The following is a 27895-nucleotide window of genomic DNA, read 5'->3' on the forward strand; positions in this document are numbered from 1 at the left end:
AAATCTACTCAACAGCAGGAATGTAGATTACCCTTAAGGAAGAGCATTGGCCTGGAGCTTTAATAAGAGGCAACTTTTTTGTTGTTTAATGTTCTTCTCTTTTCCATTAGTTGCACCACAATTTCCATCCTCTTGAGCTCTCGGTCATGTACTCCAGGTCTGAACAACCTGCCATTCCTCACTTCCAGAGCTCAGAATATGACATGTGCTGACCACTTAGTGTGGTCTCCTCCCTGGCCACACTGATTGGCTCAGAGGACAGAGAGGAAGCCAAGTCTGGCCAATTAGAGTGGACACGGAGACTCTGAGGGCTCTTTTCCAGCAGGGAGCTACACAAGCCGGCTGCACATCTTCAGTGCCTGGTGGCCACCTGGCCACCTACAGGAAGAGCCTTCCTGAAACTGAGGCCAGCGAAGGGGAAGGCGTGGCACAGAAATGGATGGAGACAGACTGTCGAGGTCACACGATCTGTCCTCCCTGAATTTAGACTTGCCACTGGACTTTACAGTCCCAGGAGCTCCGACATTCCTGCCTCATCTTCCTTCAAGCTCCTGCCACTTGGAATTCAACAAACCAGCCAGAAACAAGCTCTGTACTCAAGCATTGAAGAAACTCCACGCAGAACTTCTCTGGACAAACAAATGTGTTTCCCACGGCCAAGGAATAAGCTGGAAGTCAAGGACCAGAGCGGAGCTACTCAAATCTTGGCAGAATCCTCTGTCCCTGCTTCAGAGAGCCCGGGAACGAGGTACTGAGCAAGACCCTTCGTGATCGTGCAGCAGGCAGCCCCAGACAAGCCCCTCGCCTCTCCTGCAGAGTACACTGACTCCACACACCTCATTTCAATAGCTCGGTGCTTCCACTCACATCCCAACTGCAACTGGGGCCCAGAGGATGGACCTTAGACGGGAATTCCTTCGGCTCGTTTTGTTCTTTTGCTCAAAATTACCTAGCAGCATTGAGAAGCCCGTTTCACATTTTACACTCTTAGAAAGCTTCTAATCACCCTTGTACCCTCTGAGAAGCGGAATAAAAAGGGCTGGAGAGGTGATGAGAATAAAGAAAGCTGAAACTACACCAAGAAACTTGCCCAAGGCAATACAGATACAATGAACTGTACTTGTTTTTAAAGGTCTTATTCCTTCTGCCTCCAGAAAAGTCACCATCGAGTATTTATTTCAAAGACAATGTTTCAAAGGCAGGGAGGCAGGTTCCCAGCCTGAAATGCAGGCAGACTTGTCTCTAATTGTGGAAGGGAAATGGGAAAGAGGCAGGTGAGTGGGGACAGGTTTACCAGATGGCCCACCACTGAAGAGGAGGGGGCAGGTGCTGGCCCAGGCCTCCACACCTCTGTCATCTGTTACACACACACACTGTGAGCCCATGCTCCCTCTAGTCTTCTAGCATGCTTAGAATACCTGAGGTCACTACCTTTGGCTTCTGGGTGTGACATACAAACTCACCTGATGAATTCCACAGAATAGTACTGAATAGGGGAGCTTCCTTCACTCTCTCCAGGTTTCCAAGATAGGGCCACCTCGGACTCGGAAACCACAGTGACGTGCGGCTGCTGGGGTGCTGCCGGAGGCAGGCAGGAATCTAGGCAAGACAGCAGGCAACTAGTTGGTTTAGGATCTTTGCTGCAGGAGAGGCTCAATATATGTAAAAACAACAGGTCTGCTTCCTACTGCCTAAACCTCTCTATTCAGAGCAGCCTGAAAATCCACACCACACAAACACAAAAATAAACACAAGTGGGTTCACCATGTAAGGCTGGAGTCAGTAAGAACTTGTCTCCCCGTCTTTCCCCAGCCCCCCTGGCTGGAAATCTAACTAAACTATCATCCAGACCATTGACTTTGGGATACACAATGGAGTGTATCCTTTAAAACCTCAAATCATACATCTGTTTGCATGTTGGAATTGATATTTACCTACAAGGAAAATAAATGCTCAGCCACTTACTTTGTGTGTGTGTGTGTGTGTGTGTGTGTGTGTGTGTGTGTGTCCCGATGATAATTGGAATATATACCAGTGGGAGGACATTTGGGAAATGCCCTCATGTGTAAAGAAATAGGCATCACCCATGATCCTCTTGCCTAAAGCTAACTGCTGCTACTATTTTCATACCCAGACTTTCATATCACTCAGCCTTTCTTTATACTCCTGCTTCTGCCAGAAACATTTCTCCTGCTTTCTCTTCCCAGCAAAATAGGCAGTTTTTAAAATTTGGGGCAAATACATGATTCTTCCTAAAACCCTCCCTGAGCCTGGAGGTGGAGGACGTGCTCTCTCCCGAGTGCTCCTAGGCCACTGCACAGACCTCGGATACACTGGCTGCTCGCTTACTGCTTGCTTCTCCCTCGACAGAAGCTCCTTGTGAGCAATGCCGTGTGATCAAAGCATCTTTGCCCCCAGTGCCTACTCTGTGAGCCTTTGTTGGGTCCCCTTTGCCTATAAATCTCTCTTCCCACGTCTCTTCCTCACCTTCTTAATTCCCACTCACTGTCAGATCTCCACTTAGAAGTCATCTCAGGGAATTCCTACCTCCCCCCTCCATCCGGTCTCCCTTTGTACGTTCTTACAGCACTGCAGGTAGCATTTATCACTATCTGTGACTACACATTAATTAGATGGAGTCTTGACCCACCCCTCTATGTTCCAAGTAGGCAGGAGCTGTTCTGTTCACCACTGAATTCCCAGAGTCTAGTACAGTGCCTGGTACATAGTAGGTCCTTGTTGATATATATACTGAATGAAGGAATGAATGAAGAGCACCCGTCAGTTTCCTATTATTAATGAATTGAATCCATTTTACCTTGGGGCAAGGTGGTAACATGCTGAGGAGAGCTAAACCACCCTTTGCCTGTCAGGCTGGAGGCTGCTACGCTCACTTGATATTCAGTGCCTGGTTTCAAATCTCCGATCACTTCCTCCTGTCAATGACCAAACAGGAAAGGTGTCAATGGGGCAAACCAGACAACTTCCATGAAGGCTGCATCTTGAGACCCCTGTGAAATTTTGCTTGGGACAGAGGTTGTTTTGCTTTCTTTGAGATTGGCCAAGTTTTCAAATTTGTAAAGAGGAAAACACCATGATGTATTTCCCAAGACTAGAGTATCACCCTTTATTGGAATCTATACAATAAGTGAGTAAAGGGTGGGGAACATGTATAGTGTGGAGACTCTGGACAAAGGGATGATTCATGACCTGGGCTAGACAGAGCCTGATGGCAAGAGATTTCATCACGCTACTCAGAATGCATGCAACTTAAAACAGGTATTATTTATTTCTGGAATTTTCCATTTAATATTTTCAGACCTCAATTGACCGTAGGTAATGAAACTGCAGAAAGCAAAACCTGGGATAAGGGAGGACTGCTGTCGTCTTGCTTGGGTAAGTTCATCTCCTGCTCCCTTAGCTTCCAGCACCTGCCTTCCCCAATCTGCATCTCCAGCTCAGACCTGCCTCTGGAGTCCAGCCGTGGGCCTGTGACTGCCTCCTGAACATCTCCACCCAACAACGACCAAGCAACTCAAATTCAACATAACCAACGCTCAACTAATCCTTTCTCCTCCTCCCACCCAAAACAAAAAACACCCACCTTATTGTACCTCTTGTGCTCTCATTGTCCAAACCAGAAATTCTTGACACTTTCCTCCCTGTTCGCCCATCCTCCCTCACCGCCACTCACTAGGTTACCTATGCAGGTACCATTACTCTTTCAGATCACTTGACTCTAGTAATGTCATTTTGTCCTCACAGGCATTTCAGTCCAAGTCCTCACAATTTTGACAATTACCAGGCCACCAGTACTGCCTACACCTCCAATGCAGACTCCACAGTTAAGAGTTATCCTCCTGAACCCCTAATCTGACCATGTCTGTTCCCACCTTAAAACCCCTTAGGAGAGCATATGTGTGTCCCCTGTTCATCCCTCCAGCATCATCTCATGCCACCTCCCTTCCCTGCATTCCACCTTCCCGTCAGACTTAAGGACTTGGCAGGGCTCAGATTTATGCCAGTCAATCGCCTGCCTCTGGGCCTTTGAACCTGCTGCTCCCTCTCCATGAAATGCCCTTCTCCCCAGTCTTGCCTGGCTCAGCCCCGCTCAGCCCTCATGACTCAGTTCAGCCCAGACATTACCTCATTTCTCTGACCCCCAGCCTCCAGTCCGGTTAGGCAACCCTTCCTCTGTGCCTCTGTGCTTCCTGGCGTCCTTGGTGTACCTCAGTCTTAACACCACTCACCTTACATTGTAACTGTCTGTTTGTCACCTTCTCTGCACCCACCTGAGGGCAGGGAGCAAGTTCTTATTCCTCTGGCATCCCAGAGCTCAGCATAGTGTTATCAGACACGTAGCAAATGCCCACGAAATGCTTTTTGATGAACAAATGCACAAACTAGTGAATGAGAAAAACAAATGAAACCAAGATGTCCAAGGTAATCTGATGAGCTCAAAGGGAGACTGCCCTCTCCACCTGGATTCCCAGCGTCAATACCCGTGCTCCAGGCCCTGGAGCTAGTGAGGAACTCCAGACACAGGCTGACTCCCTCCTACCCACCCCCCTCGGGCCACCTGCACATGCCTCTCAGATGCTCCCTTCTTCCACTTTCCCTGAATCCTGACCTGGACCATTTCTACAGCCACCTGGAGAGTGTCTACCTCCACTCCCCGCCCCCCCCCCAGCCCCATCTACCCTACATGCAGCTGCACAAGGGGTCTTTGCTGAACATTTGGACCTGCTTTCACAGCCCCTCCTGCTCGAGTTCCCTGCATCTGGGCACCCAATTCCACCATCTGCCCCCTGGTTTCAGGTCAAGCTGGGTTCTGAGACTGGACGTAGGTGGACAGCAGACTCAGTTCTCATTCTCTCCCAAGTGCCACACACGCTTTTCCCATGGAAGCAGAGATGCATTTCCAAGCCCACTTGATGCTCTCACGGGCTTTTGCTATAGGATCCCTTTTCCTGTGAATTTATTGTGTGGCATGAAGTGTGGGGGCGTAATGTGGTTTCACAGGTTACTACAGACATTAGCTATGAGCCAACACAAGTGCAGCTCCCATCGAGTGTTGTTCCTCTGTCCCAGAAACACGGACAGCCTGGTTTAATTCTTCTCCCAGCCTGTGAGGTAGGTATCACTCTGATTTTCATTTGTGGAAGATAAAAGGGAACCCCTGAAAAGTTAGCGATTTGCTCAAGGACATGAATGGCGAGGTGGGCATTTGAAGCCTGCTTTGTTTAACTCTAAGGCCCAAGCTCTAATTCTATAATATGTGGATGAAAAATATTAGATAATATTTAAACCTACAAAACATACTTATCATAAACACTGAAGACCAGATGATTATTATTTTATCTATATATGTGTAAGTTTATGTACTAGAAATTTCAGAGTTATCACTGAAAATCAGAACTCACATGTTGGACACTGATTTCAGACCTCACTTTCCCCCTCTCACTTTCTCCGACTGCTGGAAACCCAGGCCATTTGTTTCCAGAAATGATGCTCGATGTTGTTTTGTTCACTAGCCCGGACATGGAGTTACTGGACTATGAGGGCAGCCAGTTCACATGGCTGAGAGGAGGCACGAAGTGAGAGCCCCGGACAAGAAGCCAGGGGACCCAGGTTCTGAGCCAAGTAGCTGTGCCACTTAACTTCTCTGGGCCCAAGTTCCAACACCGAAACGCTAGGGTTCCCCTTCAATAACCTTCATTGGTAGCTTTGAAGTCAGGGCTGGGTCTCAGTTGCCCTGGTGCAAGTTGGGAATATCTAGCATCATGAGATGGAAGGCACCAGAAAAACAGAAGAGTACTCTCTTCCTGACATCCTTCTTCCAATTGTCCAGACCAGGGCTGTGTGGGCCAGGGTGGAGGGAGGGGCAGGGGTGGGGGAGGTCCCATTCCCTGGTGGTCACAGAAAGTTAAGAGTGTCGTCCAGGGTCTGGCAGGAAGGGCAGCATTGGCTTTGGGTCAGGACCAGTCTTTCTCATATGGGTCTGTCCTATGTGTTACAAGAGAGCCAGCATCCCTGAAGCTTGTCCACTAAAATGCTCACACAGATCCCCATATGCCCCACAGGGGACAAAGGAAGCCTGACTTGGGGACCATTACCCACCAATCCCTCCATTTTATAGTCAAAGGGACATTCAGAGGGATCCAATGACCTTGCCCAAAGTCACCCTTGCTGCAGTGACAGAGCTGGGACTAGATGCAAGTCTCCTGGTTAAGTTTTCTCTCTGTAACCTTGGGTAGGACCCAAATAGAATTGCTGTCCTCCTTTAAAATTCTGTGCGATGTTATAATGTGCATAATATATCAGTAGAGTGGCACATGTATAAATAATAAGTACATAAATATACATATATCGGTACATGCTCAAATATTTGTTTACTGATGGTATGCATGATAAAAAGTGTGGATCCTGCCAGTTTAAACGTCCTTTTCTATTTCTAACTCTAAGAAATGGCCAGATTGCCCTGATTTGCTTTATTCTTTATTTTTGCAGGATGAAACTGTAGGTTGCTCTCCTACAAAAAAGGTAAGTGTCAAATGCTAACCAAATCAGAAGTCTCTACATCGGCAGATTATCAAAGAAAGCATGGGAATCCCACATCATCAGCCAGGTAATTTTGGTCATTTCACCCCTTGCCAACCCAGTCTTTTGTTTGTCATTCAATCCAAACAAAAGCAATCACCCAGTTTTAGGTGACAGGTCCTGTCTCACTGAGGTCTCAAATGGTTAGAGCAGTGGTCGGCAAACTCATTAGTCCACAGAGCCAAATATCAACAGTACAACGATTGAAATTTCTTTTGAGAGACAAATTTTTTAAACTTAAACTTCTTCTAACGCCACTTCTTCAAAATAGACTCGCCCAAGCCATGGTGTTTCGTGGAAGAGCCACACTCAAGGGGCCAAAGAGCCGCATGTGGCTCGCGAGCCGCAGTTTGCCGACCACGGGGTTAGAGGAAGTAAGAAAGGGAGGAGAGAAAGGGGTGGGGGGAAACCACGCGCACAAAGGCTCTCTCACTAGTTTAAAAATTTCCTTTCCTTTTTAATCTTCTTCACCGAGTTTTGGAACGGAGCTTAAATGACTGCAACCTTTAACGATGCTCCCCTCAACCTCCTGTGCCAGGTGAGAGGAAGCAGCACACAGGAGGATGGAATCTGCCTGGGATGCTGGGCGGTCCTGCTCCTGCGGGAACTAAGCATCTTGTCTGGGCCTCGGTCAGTGAGAGGCAGATGCGGGAAAATCAACATTCTGATCCAAAGGGTCCCCTGGATCCCGGGTTGGGGCAAGGGTTTAACTTTTCTCAGGCATACTTACAAAAACCGCCGGAGGTTCAGGCTGCCCCTGCGAAGGAGAGGAAACAAAAGCACATGAGAAGGAAGGAAGGCCTGCGGGGTGAAATGAACCCGCAGAGCCGTGGTCCCCCACCACTCCAGCCTCAGGCAGCTGCCCACACCGATTCTGCGGACCCTCACTCAGTGCCTACTCGGGCAGGTATGCTGCTGAGGACTCTCTGATCAAGACCTTGTCCAATGCTCATGGCACCCCTATGATACGATACAGGGCAGAGGTTCCCAAACCCCCTGTGTTCACGTCACCTTGAGCATCTCAGAAATACTTGGACAGCAGCTCTAGTCCAAAGCAGTGCCTAGCAGGTCCATTTCTTCAGGGGTCAGTCATGTTATGCCCAAACGACTTGGCAGTACTAGCTCACACGGATGGAGCTGTTTCCTTTGAAAAGTTCAGATAAGCCACAGCCCCCTGGGGGTTGGCTGCAGAGCCCCCGCTGCACCCTGGCACGCAGCCTGCCGTCAGAGACACACTATCTGTGGATGGATGCCATGGGAAACCCTGTGTGACAGTGCGGGAACTGAGAAGGGTCAGGGGACCCACTGGTTGGGTGTAATACAGGGTCTGAACGTGAGTCCTCTGGATCCAGAGCCCACTCTGCCCTCCTGCCTCACTGCCCTCACGTCTAGCCCGTATTTCCACGCGTGCGCGATCCCCTGGCTCAAACCATCCTGTCCATCTGAATGCCCCTCCCTCCTGCCTTTCCGGAAAGTGGCGGGCAGGCCTCAGTTCTCAGCCCCCAATTTGACCTCTTGTTCCTACAGGGATCCCTCCCTCTTCAGAACCTCAGTCTGTCTGCTAAGTGGCATGTTAGTGGCATGTGGCCTCCTGCTGCTCTCTATTGTTTAGTCAACTGATTGGGGGTTCCCCAATAAGTTGAAAGCTGCCCCAGAACAGGGCTCTGTTATCTCAGCTGGGCATCCAGCCGCAACTCTGAAAGTGACTGAAATCCGCAAGGTCATCAAATGCTATATCCCAATAACACGCTCTAACCGAGAGGATGTATTTACCATAAAGGCAATGGCCACCAGGCATGATAGCTGACATGGCTGCTTTTACGTGTGACCAAAGACTTATAGAGACACAATTTTACTTGGCACTCATAACAGTGAAATTATTATATCCTTTTTACAGGAGAAAGGTGAGGTTTAGACAGGATAAGTGACTTTGGCCAAAGTCACCCAACCTATAAGGATAGGAAGGAGGCCTGTACCCCGGGGTGCTGTCCCTCCTGGCCTCTGTTTTATGTGTCCACCGCGGTGGCCATCCCAGACACACCGTGTAATGTGAAGTGAACAGTCGAGGGGTTCGAGTGTCCAGCCCAGGTTCACAGATGGGGCAGGATCTTGATTTCAGAGGCATTATCCAGACTCTGAAACACCTGTCACCCTCCCTGCCTAGGCAGTGCTAGCCCCGCCCACTGCAGGACAGGATGCTGGGGCGGGGACACTGCCCAGCACACTGCTGACCTGGATGGGTCACAGGCTTGTTGGAAGTTCCAGTGCTGCCGAGGAGAGACTGAACCTCAGGTAATAGTTTCCTAGGTGAGGCCAACCCCTCCTCCCCTGTTAGGGTGGAGGGAACCACAGAGAGTGGGGCTGAGGGCTGCTGAGGCGAATGAGGAACAGTCTGAGCAAAAGTCTGAGATTAAACGCACACCATGCAAAGGGCACGCGAGCTGAAACTGTGCAGGACTTCCTTCGGAGTCACGAGGGCTTTGGTGACAGTAGCCAGAGCAGGGCCCCGGGGTGCGGGGTCTACAGTCGGCTCTGTTGCTCGTCGGGTCTGACTTGGGGAAAGTCATTCCTCTCCGAGTCTCAGCATCCATCAGTAAAATGAGGTCATAGGATAGTGGCCAAGATGAAATGGAAGCACAGATGGAGAGCAGGAGGGATGGAGCCCGGCAGGTAACAGAGGCGCAGTAAGGGATAGCTACTTAGCACCCAGGACAAACAGGTTTCCGTGCGCGCCGCAGGCAGGGACCCCGTGGAGTGACCCACAGGGACACAGTATTCTGGGCACTCCTGCGAGCTCCTTGCAGGGACGGGGAAGGCTCTAGCCTGAAGGACAATTGCAGAATGGGGCAGGAGGACAGTGAGGGAGAAGCTAACAGAACAGGCTTAAGGCAGAGACATTCACGCAGACAGACCGAGACAGGAAACAGAAAAGAAATAGATGGAGAGCCAACAGCTGGTTAGTGGAAGGACAGGCTGGAGAAGAACAGGCAGGATGGACCCTTGGAGTGTACCCTGCAAATGACATCATTGTCTTCCGCACTGTGTCGCCAGGCAGTGGGGAAGACACAGCTGTGTCATAGTTACTGATAAAGCTTTATTGAGATTTCACAAAAACCAGAGTTGAACTTTTGGAAGAAAAGAAGGGAAGACAGCTATAAGGCAGATGTTTTCTCGTGTGATAAACGGGGTAGGATGGGTCCAGGATGCGAGTGCTGACGTCCAAACTCTTTCTTCGTGTGGCTGCCTTTGGAGATGCAGACACACGTGAACACGAAAGGTACCCACACATTCGCGAGGACCACACGACATTGTTACTGTCACTACACATACAGCACCCCGCCCCCCAATCAGAAACCCTCCTGAGTATCTGGGAAGTGCCAAGCCCGGGTGTGCCAGGAGGGCCGCCGGATGGAGTACTCACGGTGGCGGAGTCCTGGCCCAGCTGCACGCTGCGGTTCCGCTCCCGCAGGGGTTCATCGGCGCCGACGGCAAAGTAAGAGACCTGGGGAGGTGCAGACAGCGGGTGAGGGCAGCGCAGGGCTTCCCCGCCGGATCTGGGTCTGGGTTCTAGGGGCGCTCACATTGCAGTGGGCTCTGGGGTGCCCTGCCTCACCTCACACACACTGCAGGGCAACTGATATCACACACGGGGCCAGGGTCACCTCGGAAGCCTGCAGAGGCCAGAGGCAGGCTCTCGTCAGTGAGGTGGGGTGGACTGGCTGGACCCAGCGCCTGTTCCTCACCACCACGCTCTCAGGTAACCTTGCATTTTCCCACCCTGGATACAACCCGAGTCGGGAAACACCTTTCTCTACTCTAAGAAGACAATAGCACAGGGGCGTTGATGAATGGCTACCCTCCCTTGTTGAAATGGGAATGTGGGCCCAGTGCAGCCAGCTCTCCCGATTGCCCCCAGAGAGCTGAGAACTCCAAATATTTCTCTGAAATCTTTTGACTTCAAAGAAAACATCTTGGGGGCTCCAGCCAGTCCGATTTGCAACCTGTGGAAGGCAGGAACGCATTCTCTCTTCCCTCCCCTACTTGGCCGGCCAGCCCTTCCCCCTGGCTCGGATGTTACGATATTTTGTACGAATGGACAACATGCCACAGTGACTCCCTAGCATTCCCCATGTTCCTGCTACTTGACTGCAGGCAACTGGGTACAGGAACCATGTCTTTTACGTATTTTAATTTTTCCGATCCCTGAGCAGAGGAAGGACAGGGTAGATCCTAACTGACCTTCAGGGCACTTACAAATGACCTTGAACAGGAAACATTTCCTCTGGCTTCAGGAGGGAAAAGGGGGCAGTGATCGAGACGCGGGGCTGATGAGAGGAGGTCATACCAGCAAAGATGAGAAGGAGCACCCGGTTATCCCAACGCACCCACTGCAGAGCCCCGTGCCCAGGTACTCACGGTGTACCCAGCGACGGGGTGCCTGGGGTGCCCTGGCATCTTCCACTGGATGCTGACAGCCGTGCAGTTCAATGCGTCCAGCACCACGTGCAGAGGAGGCCCCACCTTGCCTGTTTTGTTTTTGCCAAAACAAAAGAGACTGTGTTAGAGGTCCGTGCACCTTGGGGACTTGCACAGGATGGAAGAGAGGGCACCTATAGGTGGAGAGCCGGCAGTGCAGCCGTGTCTCTGGTATGACGTCACTGCTGTCCCCTCCCAACCTGGCACTGAAAGGGAGATCAGCCCAGCTCTTGCCCTCAGTCGCTTCTGTAACTGCTAATACCTTAGGGACGAGCAGCGGGACATTCAAATGTTCTCACTTGACTCTAGGAGCTTGGAATGTATTTAAGCAAGATAATGAATTTTTTTTAACTCAGTAGCATACAGACGTCTTATATATGAGGTATATAGACATGTCTTTATATAGCCAGTATATTCCCATTGCAGAATGTTTCAAAATATGGTTAAGTGTAAAATGGGGGTTAGAAAATATCAAGTGTTTTACTATACATTTACCTTAAATAATTTTATACTTACACATAATACATGGAATGTCCATAAAAACAATATATGCAGATTGCCAAAATTTAGAAAATACAGAATAATAATTTCACCATTCAGAAATGAGTCTTGTTAATAATTTAGTAGAATATACCTCCTTTTAGTCACATGCAATTTTTAAAATATTTATGTATAGTTAGTCCGACGGTTGTGGGTTATTGTTAAGCTGATTAAAATATTTATGTATGTATATTGTTATTTTTATTCTATTTATTGCTGGATTTATTATATACACTAAATATGTAATACTACGAGATTCATGCACTCAGAGGGATCCCTCCGCCCGGCCTGCACCCTCTCGCAGTCTGGGAGTCCTCGGGGGACATCCGACTGAAGGCTTAGGCGCGCTCCGCTCCCCATGGGGAGAAGGCCTAAGCCATCAGTCAGACATTCTTAACGCTGCTGTGGAGGTGGGAGAGGCTCCCACCACTGCTGCTGTGCTTGCAAGCCTTGAGCCTGGCTTCTGGCTGAGCAGCGCTCCCCCTGTGGGAGTGCACTGACCACCAGGGGCAGCTCCTGCATTGAGCGTCTGCCCCCTCGTGGTCAGTGCACGTCACAGCGACCGGTTGTTCCGCTGTTCAGTCGATTTGTATATTAGCGTTTTATTATATAGGATATATTTCCAGTTTTAAACCCTGGCTCCTTAGGACAGTTCTGATTCTAAGTGATGTCACACAACTTTGTCCCCTTGGATTCTTCATAGTGGCAGCTAGAGGATCATTGCCACGGGGCTAATGAGACTTGAAGTGAATGGCCCAGCCAGGTCTCACAACATCCAGGGGAGGAGTGAGGGGCACATGACCAGAATCCTGGCTTCACGTCTTCGTGAAGATTATAAACTCGAGCTGGTGGGGAAGCCCAGTGCTCTGAGATGCTGCCTTCACATAGACTTGCTCCTATGTCCCACATACCAACTGGAAGACTATTTTTTCCAAAAATAACTAATATTTATAAGATGCTGTATTTATTATTATTATTTTGATTTTCAGATCAATTTAGAAGCAATAAAATTGGAGAAATATTTGCAAACCATATATCTGATAAGGGATTATTACCCAAAATGTAAAAGGAACTCAGACAACTCAACAGCAAAGTACTAATAATCCAATTTAAAAATGGGCAAAGGATCCGAATAGACAATTTTCTAAAGAAAACATACAAATAGCCAACAGGCACATGAAAAGGTGCTAAATATCACTAATCATCAGGGAAATGCAAGTCAAAAACCACAACGACTCACACCTGTTAGAATCTATAATAATAAAAGCGTAATATGCTAATCAGACTGGACGTCCTTCCGGACATCCTTCCAGATGAAACCAGGGCTGCGAGGGAAGCCTGGGTCCCGGGTGCCTGCCGGGGGCTGGAGGGAAGCGCGGGTCCCAGGTGCCAGAGGGAAGCCGGTGACGGCAGCCAGGGGGAAGGAAGGCCTATTCTTGCACGAATTTCATGCATCGGGCCTCTAATGGTTATTATAAAAAAGACAGGAGATAACTGTGACAAGGATGTAGAGAATAGATAACCCTTGTGGGACAAAAGGCTGAGACAGTGAGAAACAAGATAGAGATGTTCCTCCTCTTTCCACTCCTTAAGGTTGGTGTTCTGGGTGGTTCTGCCCAACCTCCTCTTCTCAGTTCCCACTACGCCCTCTACTTGGGTGCTCTCATCCCTGCCAGTCGCTACCACATATATGCTGGTGGCTCCCCAATCTATTTCTGCAGCCCAGCCTTCCCGTTCAGAGGGGCAGGCCTATGTACCCAACTGCCAAGTGGACCCAGATGTCACCTGGGCCCTCAAAGTCAACACATCAAAACTGAATTCATCATCTTTCTCTTCAACCTGAGCCTCTCCGGTAATCGGTGTCCCGATAAACAACATCACCATCCACCATGGCTTCCAGAAACCTCTCACCCTCAACATCAAACATCACAGGGTACCCATCCTCTCCTATTCGCTCAGAATCCTCTTCAACCCGGTGCCTGGAGCAACACTACCACTGTTCAGAGCTGTGTGCACAGTGGAACCTGTTGGCCATTGGTCAAGACTTCCCTGCTGGTTTCTCTGACCTTTCTGGATCCTAAGAGATAGTTCCCTTCCCGCAGCCTCTACAGCCTGCACGCCCTCTGGGGAACATGTGTTAGTAAACCAAATGAAACCTTTTTTCCTGCAAAGTGGTTGAATGCAACCATAAGGTTGTTGGGGCCCAAGGACTGGTGGTTTTCACACTTGTGAGTAGGAGGGGTGCATGAGTGGCCCTCTGCTTGGAAGGAAGCACAGAGGCCTAGTCTGAAGGCACATTTGCTTAGGGAGCACTGCATTTTTCTCTTGGTGTATTGATTTGAAATGCCCTTGAGGGTAGGGCACGTCTCCAGCTGGGGGCGCTCTGAAGCTATATTTGCAGACCAAACACACTGCTTATACACAGATGGTACAATTATTGGCCTATTTATAGAACAGGGTAGGCTAAAGAAAAGAGTAAGACAGTAAGTGCCTCCTGCCCAACACCCTCCTTACCCTCCCAACCCCCGAGATAGAGTCCAGGCAGGGAAGGGTAGAGGACCAGAAGGCCAGAGACTCACAAAGATGTCTCCTAAGCTGACATCAAGCCATGTCTTGCCAACATGGCTTGATGTCAGCTTAGGAGACATCTTTGTGGTCCTAATGGGGTGAGCCAAAATATTCCCCCAAATCTTTTCCAGCTACCCGAGTGAAAGATGAGAGTGAAACTAACTCTTCACACATCTCTACAATTTCTGAGCCTCCAGGAGAAAAGTCTAGTCTTTGGACCAGCCAAGCCCCAGCTGCATTTTCCAAAAAGTCTGAATGAAGCAAAAAAGCTTTGATAATGGTTATAGCATTGAGATCTTCTGGGATACCAGTGCTTCCTCAATATTAAAAAAATCAAAGTAGTAGACCACTGACATGTGGACGGAACAAGGTTTAAGCAGTTAGATGCAGAACAACAATCATATTTAACCAACAATGGTTGCAATGACAGAGAAATATATTATACACTAGAAGGCTAGTTTTTAGCCTTTAAAACCAGTATGATGCATTTACACAATATGTCCTGGAGCTGTGTTCTCGTAAGCTAAAGCTATACTTCTTAAGAGATAAAGAAAGACAGAGGGTTTCTTTGCCAGGAGGGAGCTGTATTCCTGGGCTCTCTCCTTTGGAGGGCTTTCAAAACTGTATTAGGTTTTTATACCAGAAAACTCTGAATAATTAGGCCAGTTTCTTATGGTAATTGTATTTCATAAAATACTTCAACTTCCTGAGCAAAATTCATCTCCGATTCAATTAGTTTTATGATCCAATTCATAAAAACACTTCAAAATGCAAATAAAAATATCATCTGTGACAGAAATACATTGCTAGCTTTTTAGTTATTTGATTTTCACGGAATGAACCAAGTTATATTCACTGATGCACTGGAAAGTGCCCAGACTAACTAAAAATAGTCGGGAAATTCTGAATAGGAAAAACACACACCTTATTTCCATCTTTTTGAAGTTTGCTCCAACCATTATTACTAAAGTAGCGCTATGAATATGTAACCACAGATCTGCCACTAGGGCCAATTCCAAGGTGATGCCTTCAAGGCGGGAGTAAAAATTGACTTTAAGACACAGGCTAGTGTTTGCTCCAATTACCCAGGGATTCCAGAAATTCTCAGACACTGAGGAGCAATACGAAGTGTTTTCCAGAGCCCTGCCAGCTGCATTTTGGGGGGTCAGGGGGTAGCATTCACATCACAATTGTGTTTCCCTTTGAAATCCACCACTCCAGTGTGTAATTCTAGAGTGTAATTCCAGAGAGTGGTCCACCATTCCACAGTATAATTCCAGAGTAATCCACCAACACTCCAGAGTATAATTCCAGAGTAATCCACCAACACTCCAGAGTATAATTCCAGAGTAGTCCACCAACACTCCAGAGTATAATTCCAGAGTGATCCACCAACACTCCAGAGTATAATTCCAGAGTGATCCACCAACACTCCAGAGCAGTGGTCAGCAAACCATGGCTCGCGAGCCACATGCGGCTCTTTGGCCCCTTGAGTGTGGCTCTTCCACAAAATACCACGTGCAGGCGCACACGTACAGTGTGATTGAAACTTCGTGGCCCATGCGCAGAAGTAGGTTTTTGGCTCTCAAAAGAAATTTCAATCATTGTACTGTTGATATTTGGCTCTGTCGACTAATGAGTTTGCCGACCACTGCTCCAGAGTATAATTCCAGAGTGATCCACCAACACTCCAGAGTAATCCACCAACACTCCAGAGTATAATTCCAGAGTGATCCAACACTCCAGGCTATAATTCCAGGGAGTGATCCACCAACACTCCAGAGTGTAACTGTAGAATGTAACCCACCACTTCAGGCTAATCACTCCCCGTGGCCGGAGTGTGGCATCCCAGACCAAGAGGACATGCCTGCTGAGAATCCTGGACCCACCCCCCTCAACTTGTAGACCACTACCCTGAATACCCAAGACTCCAGATTCCCTACCCAGAGAGTCCTGAGCCCATTTACTGGACTTCCTTGGGTCTGTCCTTCTGAGCGTGACCATGCTGCTAGAGTGTGTACCCTCAGGGGCAGGGGTGGCCAGTGGATTGCAGTTTGCCAGGATGGGTGATAGACAGAGCTTGCAGGCTGAGGTGTCTACATCCAAACCCAGGAGCTCCCTCAGTGAAGGGCAGACCAAGGGATGTACCAGGCCAGGGCTCAGCGGCCAGTTGTCTTCACGTCGCCTCTTTTCAAGTGGAAGTTCAAGGAGTCTGAGAAATCCAAATTTGAACGTGGTCTTCCAGATAATGATGAAAATACATTTATCAGGATAGAAGGAGAGAAAATATCGCATCTCATAGTTTGTTAGCTTATTGAATCAATTGTGAGTTTCTGCACAAATCAGTATGTGGGTGTCCTTTTGAACTCCCCACCTACCCCTCTCTGAGCCCCACTGTGAGTCCCATTTTCCCAAGTGATCTCATTCAGTCCCACGGCATCAGCATCCCCAGGCACCAACAAAATGTACCTTTGCAAGTAAGTTCCACGTGGATGTCTAACTGGTCTTCTCAGCCTTGATGGCTCACACACCCCAAACTCCAAACGTCCCAGATGGAAACCATCATCCTCAGTCTCCATATCTCCTCCTCTCCCATATTCCCCGTGGTCCAAAACCTGGGAACATCTTTAATTCCCCCCCTCTCTCTTATGTCCTAATGCAGCTCTCCATGCTGTCCAATAGCCCACAGAACGTGACCACAATGAGGGTCCTTGTGTGGAAAGAGAGAATCACTATGAGAACACCACAGTGATCATTGCTGCAGACAAAATCCATGGGTCAATAAAAACCCCAGTGGGGGAAGCTTTAATACAGAGAATATTTGCATAGCCTCAAAGCATTTCATCAAAAATATTTACTAATTATTGTGGTGATTTTAACACATGTCCACAACTTATTTTATTTTCTTCCTCTAGGATAGCGATTTTCAACCGGTGTGCCGCAAGAATTTTTAAAACATGCAATACCTGACTATTTTGTCAGGGGCACTGACCTCTTTTCCCTTAGATTGTCAAATAAAAAAAGGACAACACAACAATAGCTGTCCAGTGTGAATGAATCAAAATTATACCTTTTCTTTTGTCAGAGTGGCAAGAAATATACCATCTTTTGCTGTGCCACAGAATTTTAGTAAATATGTGTGCCATGAAATGAAAAAGGTTGAAAATCGCTGTCCTAGGAGATAGCACTTAACTTCCCTCACTTGAGTGTGGGCTGGATTTAGTGATTCACTTCTAACAAACTGAGTATGAAAGGGAGAAATGGTAGCGTTCGTGGAGAAACCTGCTATCCACCACTTTAACCAATGATCAAAGTTGACATCACCAATGGGGAGCCATGTTGATATTGTTCATGATGAGACGGGAAGGACACTTCATCTGTCTGGTGTTCCTGCCAAAAATACACAGCCGCAGTCTAATCTTTAGAAAATATTAGACAAACTCAAATTGAATGACACGCTACAAAATAATTAACCAATACTCTTCAAAAGTGCCGAGGACATGAAAGACAAAGACAGAAAATCTGCCGCAGACCGAGACTAAGGAGATAGGACCAAAAATATGCAATGTGCTTCCCTGGTTTAGATATTAAAATAGAAAAAGACACATCTGTAGACAGACTGATAAAATCTGAGGGAGGACTGTCCTTTAGTTCAGTGGTTACCAACCGGTGGTCCGCGGTTGGCAACCGCTGCTGTAGTTAATGGCATGTACCGATATTAATTCCATGGTTTGGATGAGTGTACCCTGGCGATGTAGGATGCTAACATGAGGGGAAGCTGAGTTATGGAAACTCTATGCGATTGCTACAACTCCTCTATAAATCTGAAATTAATCTCACAATAAAACCACTGAAGAAAAATGTAATTTTTTCATCATAATCCAGGAGGAGAGCCTTGTTCTCTCAGGCAGGGCTCCTCCGACAGGGCAAGGCTGCCTCCTGCCTGGAACGCACCTGTCCCCAGCCTGAAAGTCAACCACAGAGAGCTGATGGCATCCCTCACTGCCGCTTGCAGCGGCTGAGCAGCCACAGGAACTCACTGCCGAGGGCCGCTCTCGCTCTTTCTTGTCCTCTCGGGGCTGGGTTCCTCTTGTTTCCTTCTGCCAACCCTCCCCCCCCCACCCCCCCCACCCCCACCCCCACCCCCCCGCACCATAGGGTAGCACATCTGGGCGGGGTGCCTAGGCTACACCTGACTTAGGAGCAGCTTCCCCCTTCCCTTGTGCTGAGCCAGAATCTGGCCTCTGCAATTTGCAGGATGGCAGCAAGAAGCATTTTGCCAATTTTGCCAAACCTTCACCTGTGGCTCCTTCCTGACAAAGCACTGAGTTAGTGGCACATGAAGCTTCATGGTCAACAAGCTGCGTAAACTTGTTTTAAACCACCAAAGGCTTACGGTTTCTTATCCTTCAGGGAACAGAGATGAACAGTCATTTAAAAATGGAAACTAAACCAACCACCGCCATTTCTCAAAATGCTGGTAACTTTGAGAACAGCAGGCTCATAGTTTCGGCATATGGATGGACTAAGGATGATAATGACTGCAATTTATTGACCATCATCTCAAAGCCTGGCGGTCTTCAGCATTTTACAGACAGAGCCCATTACATCAGCCCCAAGACCATAGGACCTGTTTGGGCAAACAGGAAAGAGATTCCTCTCCCTGCCACCCGCAGACCCCCAGGCCAGGTGTGGCTTGGCGAAAGGATGGAATTCCCACCCCAGGCGGTTGTATTCTCACTCACTCATGGATTAACAAGGTGATCCTTGACCGCATTCCTGATATCTGTAACAATTGGCTATACATAACTGGCCCACCATTGTGTATGTTACTTTTTTTTTTTTTTAATCCTCACCCGAGGATATTTTTCCATTGATTTTTAGAGTGGAAGAGAGAGGGAAAGACAGAGAGAAACATCGATGTGAGAGAAACACATCGATTGGATGCCTCCTGCACGTGCCCCAACCAGGGCCCGGGCTGGGGAAGAGCCTGCAACCAAGGTACATGCCCTTGACTGGAATCAAACCTGGGACTCTTTGGTCTGCAGGCTGACACTCTACCCACTGAGCCAAACTGGCGAGGGCTGTAAGTTACTCCTTTTAATTCTTTCAACAGTTCTGCAAGGTAGGTGACATCATATCCACTTACATGAGGAGACTGAGGGAAGACAATTATTAACATGTTCAATACGACAGAAAATGGAATAGCCAGGATTTCATCCCAGCAGTAGAAATTCCACCCAAAATAGATATTTTCAATCACTTCCAGGATCATATGACGGAAGAACTGTTGGAACTGTAGTGGATGGGAAAAAATTTGCTCCGTGAGACAGTAAATTGTGGCAAAAATCATATCACCTGCATATCCCTTTATTCTGCCCTTGGACCAAGACAGCAAGTCTTGCCTTGCCCTCCACCCTTTCTTAGTAGCATCTTAAATGGTAACATAAGAAAATGGGGAAATTTTATTTTCCCAGATTTAGGATTGGGGGCAAACTGACCTGGCAAGGCTACTCCCCAGAAGAGAAATAGCAGGAGCCGCTGAATTGGACCTTAGGTCTCAAGGAGGCTCAGGGGTTAGTGAGGGGCAGGTAATAGGAACGTGGGCTTTGGAAGCCAGCAGGATGTAATGGAACTGAGCCTGCAAGATGGAGAGAATGGATGACTAATATTCAATCAAAATTGCCAAACTTACAAAATGTGGAAATGGAGAATAACAACAGTGGAAACTTACTGACTGCTCATTATATGTCAGGGATTGTTCTAGAGGCTTTGGATGTATTGATTCACCAATCCTCACAACGACTCTGTAAGATAGGTACTGATATTGTCCTGTTTCAGGGGTGAGAACTCTGAGAAGGAGAGGGGGTAAGGAGCTATTCCAAGGTGATGGAGACAGACCATGAACTGAGGACAACTCCAAAGCCTTGGAGAATAAGGCAGGGAACTTCGTGCCAAATTTAATCAACCAGCTAGGAACGAGGGGACCCCAGAGACATCTGGGCTAACCTAGTAATAAAGACAAATAAAAATAACTACTTTAATCTGTGCTTAAGCACTTTACACATATCTTCTCATCCAATCTCTACAAAGAACTCCATTTTACAGATGAGTAAACTGAGGCTGAGAGAGATCCAATAGGTTGTCCCTATCACAATACCTCATAAGTGGAGCTAGAAATCCAGGGCGGCTGGACTCCAGAAACCAAGCCTTGTGATCATTAGACTTTCCCATCCCCCCTCTTGGTGAGGAGGACACCATAATCCTTCTCCCGCTCTGATGCTTCTCGTCCCTGGTCACCTGTGCAGGTCTGTTCAGTTAGGAGCAATAAGTCTTAGGATTAAGTAACAAAGCACAGTGGGAACACTTCACACGCAGGCTTGAAAAATATAAAATGTACATAACACATATTCTCAGATGAAGGCAGGCAGGCCCAAGGCGGCGTTATAGTCTGTGAAGCGACAGAAATAACAGCAACATTGACCATGACTACAGGACTTATGATCTCAATGAGGAGAGAAGATAAACATAGTGGAAACAATAAAATATGAAGTTGTCGACTGCCCAGCACAGCAAAGCATGTCCTTGGTAACAGAGAAGAGGGGCTGGCATCACTAAGGACTATAAAATCTAAGTTAGAAAATCAATGCCCAGTAAATGAGATTTGAGGTATGCAAAGTCACCTTAAAGAGATGGGGTGATAAGACTTGACTGAAGTACCAGGCTAGCAATCATGCCGGGTGCACTCCCATGGTGTCCTGGCCGGTGTGCATGTCCATCAGCCCGTGCTCATGTCAGACCAACAGTGACATATCCTGACACTTGCTCTCAGTCAGGGCAGGCTAGGTCATGTCACTGTAATATATGACCCCCAAACACAGTGGCTTACAACAATAACGATTAATTTGTCATTCATTCTGCAAAATTGCTGAGGCTCCAATTCTCCTCCATGCTCTCCCCACTGTGGGGCTCAGGCTAATGGAGCCTGGTGCACCGTGTACTGGTTCTTCAAGCTTCTTCCCAGCAGGGACACATGTCACTACCACTCACCTTCATTGAGCAGAGCTAGTCACATGGCCTCACCTGAGCTCAAGATGCCAATATCATAGATGAACATTAGCAACCCGTCAAGGTGTGAGAAAAGATGCTATTCCTTGGTTGGGGGGTCGGGGGGGAGGGATTCATGTGGAACACAGAGAAAGCAGAGGCAGAGGCAAAGGACAGCGGTACCCACCTAAGCTCTGTCCAGGGGAGCTAACGCCTGGGAGGCCTTTTACATCACCGAGTATCTCCTTTCCACAAATACCAGTCATGCTGTGACATGTTCAGGTCCCAAGGATGGGCAAGGAAAAGAAGACTATTAGGCATTTGTAAGTATCTATTGCCCATATCCTCACATTCACATAATTTTTCTGGCTCTGCTGGGCCTCTCTCTTGAAATAGTGGACTTAAAATATCCTTTAACTATAATTAAAACACCATGGTATTGGCATAGAAATGAACAGGCAGATCAATAGGAAAGAACAGATAGCCCTAGAATGGATTAAAAAAAAAACTTAATTTATGATTAGAGAGGTATCTGGGATCAATGGGGAATGGAAGAATTATTCCACAGATGACAGAACAGTTGGTTAGCAAATTAGAAGAGAAAATCAATCTCAAGCCTTAATTCATACCACACACCAACATAACTTAACTCCGGATGGATTAAAGAATTAGAGGAATTTATATTTATGAACCATAAAACAAGAAGACTCTCCCCCTTTCACTCCAATCACCCCAGGATGTTTACTTTTAAGTTTTTGTTAATAGAACAAATCATACACAAAATAAACAGGTTACCCAACAAATTAAAAACAAAACATTCCTTCCTGTCAAAACAACAACAGAAGATAAAATATAGCCCGGGGACAAATATTTACAGACAGGAAAAAAATGGTATCATTTAATGTATAAAGAACTCATACAAAATTCAACAGGAACATTTTACAGTTTATAGAGAAAAATGGATAAAGGGCATGAACAGACTAGAAAAGATAGCTTAAAAATCCACATACAGAAAAATACTCAAAACACATGAATATTAAAGTACAACTTACTGCAACCCTCAGGGTCATTGCTTATCTATAAATTAAAATAAGGTTTTAAAAATAACAAAACCAAAACCAAAGGATGTGTTTTTATATATTTTGATTGTAGTTTTACTTGATATAACTCTTTTGAAAAGTAATTGGGTAACGTATGAAGACTCTTAAATATATACTATTAATACTTGTACTTCTCACAATGTATTCTAAGGAAATAATCTCAGATATGGGAGAAAAAGTCTTATGCACAAGCATGTTCATCTCAATATACCAAAAAATTAAAAACAACATGAGCCCTGCCGGTGTGGCTCAGTTGGTTGCAGCATCATCCCATGCCCAAGTTGTGGTTCAATCCCTGGTGTGGGGTGAGGAGGAGGGCATACATCATTTTGTATGCAGCATTTCCTCCTCTCTCTCTCTCTCTTTCTCTCCATCTCTTCCTCTCTCTAAAAAAATGAATAAAATATTTTAAAACAAACAAACATGAATTCAGGCAAGAATGTTTAAGTAAATTAATGTATATGTAATCAATGGCCTATCATTGAAATTATTAAAATGATGTTTACCAAGAGCTTATAATAACATGGGAGAGGCTTCTGTTAGAAAGTTATGGAAACAAGGCAGTCTACAAAATGCATGTACATACAATACAAAGTTATACTGAGCAAAACCCCCCAAAAAATCAGCAAAAGTTTATTGAAGGTGGCTCAAAATGACTGATTTTTCTTTCTACTTTCCCAGATGTTTAAATTTTCTATAAAGAGCATATTACTTTTATGAGAGATAAGTGAGCATCTTAATGATCCTATCTAATAAAAGAGTAATATGCAAATTGACTGTACCTCTGCTACACACAAGCCACACCCACCAGCCAATCAGGAGCAAATATGCAAATAAACCCAACCAAGATGGGAGAGAGCAGGAGGGAGGCTTGGATTTCCCCGGCAATGGAGGAAGCCAAGCTTTCCACCTGCCCTTGATGGCCTAGGCCTCCACTCAAGGCTACAAAGTTTCAATTATAGAAGATAAATAAATGCCAGATACCAGGGCCTCCTCTTGGGTCGTCGAGGGGCATGGCTGGCCTGCAAACCACCACAGGCCCCTCGCCCAGGCCGCCCCACGCCCCAAGGGAACCCCCACCCTGATCCGGGACAGCCTTCAGGGCAAACCAGCTGGCCCCCACCCATGCACCAGGCCTCTATCCTATCTAATAAAAGAGTAATATGCAGATTGACCATCACTCCAACACACAAGATGGCTGCCCCCATGTGGTCAAAGATCCTGCCCCCATGTGGACACAAGATGGCCACCACAAGATGGCCAGCAGGGGAGGGCAGTTGGGAGGGGCCAGGCCTGCAAGGGAGGGCAGTTGGGGGCAATCAAGCCTGTAGGGAAGGGCAGTTGCAGGGGACCCAGGCCTGGAGGGGAGAGCAGTTGGGGGGGACCAGGCCTGCAGGGGAGGGCAGTTAGGGGTGACCAGGCCTGCAGGGGAGGGCAGTTAGGGGTGACCAGGACTGCAGGGGAGGGCAGTTAGGGGCAAACAGGCTGGCAGGGGAGCAGTTAGGCATCAATCAGACTGGCAGGGGAGTAGCTAATTAGGGGGTGATCAGGCTGGCAGGCAGAAGCGGTTAGGGGCAATCAGGAAGGCAGGCAGGTGAGCAGTTGGGAGCCAGCAGCCCTAGATTGTGAGAGGGCAGTTGGACATCCCTCGAGGGGTCCCAGATTGGAGAGGGTGCAGGCTGGGCTAAGAAACACTCCCCCCGCACACACGAATTTCGTGCACTGGGCCTCTGGTTGATAATAATAACTGAGGATTGACTGAGTCAGGTGTCATGTTGGGTACTTTACAAAACCAAGGCAGAAGCACCTACAACTAAAGGCGGAATAACATCTAACACATCTAGCTGCCAGGTATGCTCTGACTGACCCCATATATCATCCTGTCATTAGGTGTCATTATTATCCCTACTTTACAGATAAGAATCTGAGGCACAGAGAGATAGAGCAACTTTTCCAAAACCACACAGCTGGTGAGTCTGTGATGGAGCCAAGATGTGAACCAAGATAGACAGGCTCCAAAGCCAGTGCTTGTAACCCTACAGTGATTATGACATTTAACTCTTGCAACAACCCATGGAGACCATTTGACAGATGAGAACACTGAGGCTTTGAGAATGTTAAGTGACTGTAGTTACAGGACTAGCAACAAAGGAGCTTGTCTGTGAACTCAGGCATGCCAAGTCTGCCCCTCCCACCCCTTCCTAACCACTGGGCAAACTGTCTGGTTCACTAGTACATACAGTTCCCAGACTTTCCCCCTTTTCCCTCTGCGGCCCCCTTTTCCTTAGCTAAGAAAGTATGCGTTGAATGTCCACGTCATCCCTTCCTTCTGTTTCTCCTCCTTTTTGGCTTTCCTTCCTCAGCATCTGCAATTCTAGGCTTGCTAACTTTGCTCCAAGTTCATGATTTGATAAGGAGCTTAGTGAGAGGGGAGTGTAAATGCATTGCAATGTTTTGTAGATATCTTTATTTCCATTCTTGCTTCCATTAAAACAGAAAAAAATTAAAAGCAAAACAAAACAAAAAACACAGATGGATGCTGCATATAACATGACGTTAGTGACAAACCCCTGGTTCCAAGTAGGAGAGAGAAAGGCAAGGGGCCAGGTGGGGCGGGGGGGGCAGTGGGAAAGTAAGCTGACCCACATCTGGCCACCTCTGGAAGGAGCCTCCCCATCACAGCTTTCTGGCACAGAACGACACCTGAGGTGGCCATTCTGCAGTAGTTCTCACCCGTGAACAGTTCTTGGAGAGGAGGAAAGAGTTTATTGGCCAAATTGGGTTTAAATGGGGCACGTCAGATAAAATGCCTATGAGATTGAAATCTTAAGTCAATGTCACGACATTTTCAACCTTGTGCTTTGTTTGAACACTGTCTGCAAATTCAGGCCAGAAGGGTAGATGATAATGGCCTTAAATTTATGTAACACGTTCGGGAAAATTTGACATTTTATGTAAGACATTAGGAAAAAATTATTTTTCTCTTTTCAGTGGTTAATTTATAACATTCAAACAAAGAAATTCCTAGAGAAGGGGGAAAAGTATGAAGAAGGAGATGGGGGTGTGCAACATCCTCACATGAAAATAAAGAATAATTATAACAGACGTTTTGAGACCTTACGTTTCACTCGGGTCTGAGCGATTTAACTCAGTACATAATACGTGTAACTCATTTAACCCTCACAATACTCACATGCAGGAGGTGTTATTACCATTCCCATTTCACAGATGAGGAAACCGTGGCACAAACTGTACCGCTAGTAAGTGACGGCAGGAGTTGGGCTCCGCTGTCTGGCCCCAGAGGCCACAGCTCTTGGCCACTCTGCTACTCGGCAGAGAGCAACCTCAGAGCCCAACAGACTTAGCGAAATGACGAGAGTACCCTGTTCAGGGACTTGGAGGAGTAAGAGCTGGAGAAGCGCAGAGCAGGTCTCCCAGACCTGCTAAAACACTTGGAATGAGCTCTTGTTCCAGGGAAGATGTCCCCGCTAGTGTCCATCCTGTGGTCCTCACACATGCGGCACCCTCGAGGCTCTAACAGTATTGGCTCCTGCGAACTCCTCACTGTGGCTCACTGAGCCATGCCCTGTCAGGCTGACAGGCAGTTGGGGGCTGTGTTGTGGGGTGTGGAGGCATTTGGTGTTACTGTGTAGTGTCGGGGGTATCATTCATTAAAGTGAAAGGCAGATTGGACTTGACCTGCCCCTGCAAAGAGCTGAATTTACTGTCTGATGGTGGACAGGGTGTCTGTCCCCTTTTCCTGTTGTATCAGAGGAGTGAGAGGGATGAGGCAAGTGCAACCAGGGGTCGAGGCTGAGAGATAAGCCTTCCCACACCATCAGCTGCAACCTTGGCGTGTGCGCTATGGTACCAACACTGCGCATGAATACCCACAGGGCAGCAGGGCTCGCTGGGACAGACCAGCCCAAGGTGACTTTTCTCACGGGCCTGAGAAATAATGTAAACGCAGCGGTGTAACTTCAGTGCGTATGTAAGCAGAATAAATAGAGTTACGTGAAGGCAAAAACGAATATAAATTATAGAATAGCGGCAATAGCAGCAATGCAATTCCATGAGATGGCCCTGAATATGGAGCTTTCAAAGCAGCATTGGGGACTGGCCCTGGCTTCCCTGTGAGCCTAGCGGCCAGGCCACCACCAACCAGGACTTCAGCCCAAACTAGGTAGCCATCAGGCCTCACATGGATTTTCTGCTGGGTCCACTGTCTCAGGAAAGATATTCCCAACAGACTTTATGTTGAACTTAGATTGGTGGATTGACTGATAATTTGGCGGCCCTTCAAAGTGATGCTGTCTTTTCAAAAAATTGTGGTGATTCAAAAGAGATTTCTGTTCACTAGGACTAGACTTTTACAAACCAAATAATAATTTCGTAGGTTTATTTCTACTTCCGTTCTAGGGATGCCGCGATGCACTAGCCAACACCGAAGATCTCTGCAAGTCCGACTGTTCTGATTACTGCTCAGGCTGCTGACCACCAGGACAGCCGTGCCCACCCAGTGTCTGGTGAGTGAGTGCTGCCTCTGTGGGGGTCCCCCCTCCCCATTCTTCCGTGTAGAATGCCCGTCATTTGGACATTTAATGTCCTGGAATGGGCATTACTTTTCTTATCTTTTCTTTCCTTTTTGCCTTCTCTTTGCTCTACTTTCCAAAAGATTTCTCCAACTTTCTTTTTAATCTTTATAATGAATTTTTAATTTCTGGTATCATATTAGCAAAACCCCAGAGCTCTCTTTTTTTCTTTTTTTTATTCCTCGCCCCCCGCCCCTCTGGTTAGTATTCCCTTTTATATACTATCCTGCTCATCTCTCATGGTTGCAATGGTGGCAATATGTTATCTCTCAGGATCTGAGTGAGTACTTTTTTGATGTGTTTCTTTCACTAGTACATAGTTTTCCTTCTCATAGACCCTCTTTCTTCCAAGTGCGCCTTTCTGTGGTATAATTTTGGTTTCTATCTTTCATGTTAGACATCCTTTAGATGCCTGAGAAGCCATGATTATCTGCTCACATTTAGATATTGAGGATATAAAAAGCTCATTGTAAACTTGTGGGTGTTAGTGGGGCTCCCTGACTGTGAACTTGACTGTCGCTGTTGGAACAGTTTTTAATGCCGATATTGTTAAGTCATTCCTCTGAGGCTGGTCAAATCCCAGAGAGGGACCCTCTAGTATCTGACCTGAAAGGGGGAGTCTGTCTGCCAACAATAGGGGAGATGAGTAAGGAAGACTGGAGGTCTCGGCATCCTGTGTACGCATTTTTCAGTGTGGTACCCATACCGCTGCGCACTGCCCGGGGAACCGTGAAGAAGGATGATCAATACATAGGCCTCAGCTTTAGCTGTATCGCCCAGCAGTTCAGCTCTGGCCCAGGCTTGCATGGCTCACTCAGCAAAACTTAGAAGCCCTGAAGATACCTGGATCCATCTCCCTACAGGGAATTTCGGGGACTCTTTTGTTAACAAGAATTCCCCTTGAGGGTTTTATCTCATCCACCCCATCCCAAAGTATCTTTATCAAAATGTATCTTCTAATCATAAAGAACT

General features: G+C 47.2%; 1 protein-coding gene across 1 annotated transcript in view; it reads right to left on the bottom strand.

Moving 5' to 3' along the window:
* Positions 1 to 27895, bottom strand: part of EGFLAM (EGF like, fibronectin type III and laminin G domains) — a 135997-nt gene that overhangs the window by 75087 nt on the left and 33015 nt on the right. The window contains exons 2-6 of the mRNA XM_079793916.1: positions 11017 to 11126; positions 10022 to 10102; positions 7331 to 7357; positions 2819 to 2936; positions 1464 to 1599 (exon numbers count right to left, since the gene is read on the bottom strand). Coding sequence (XP_079650042.1) covers positions 1464 to 1599; positions 2819 to 2936; positions 7331 to 7357; positions 10022 to 10102; positions 11017 to 11126 — 472 coding nt within the window. The remainder of the gene's footprint in view (positions 1 to 1463; positions 1600 to 2818; positions 2937 to 7330; positions 7358 to 10021; positions 10103 to 11016; positions 11127 to 27895) is intronic.

Source organism: Cnephaeus nilssonii (genome assembly GCF_951640355.1).
Source record: "Cnephaeus nilssonii genome assembly, chromosome: 2".
NCBI classification, from domain to species: domain Eukaryota; kingdom Metazoa; phylum Chordata; class Mammalia; order Chiroptera; family Vespertilionidae; genus Cnephaeus; species Cnephaeus nilssonii.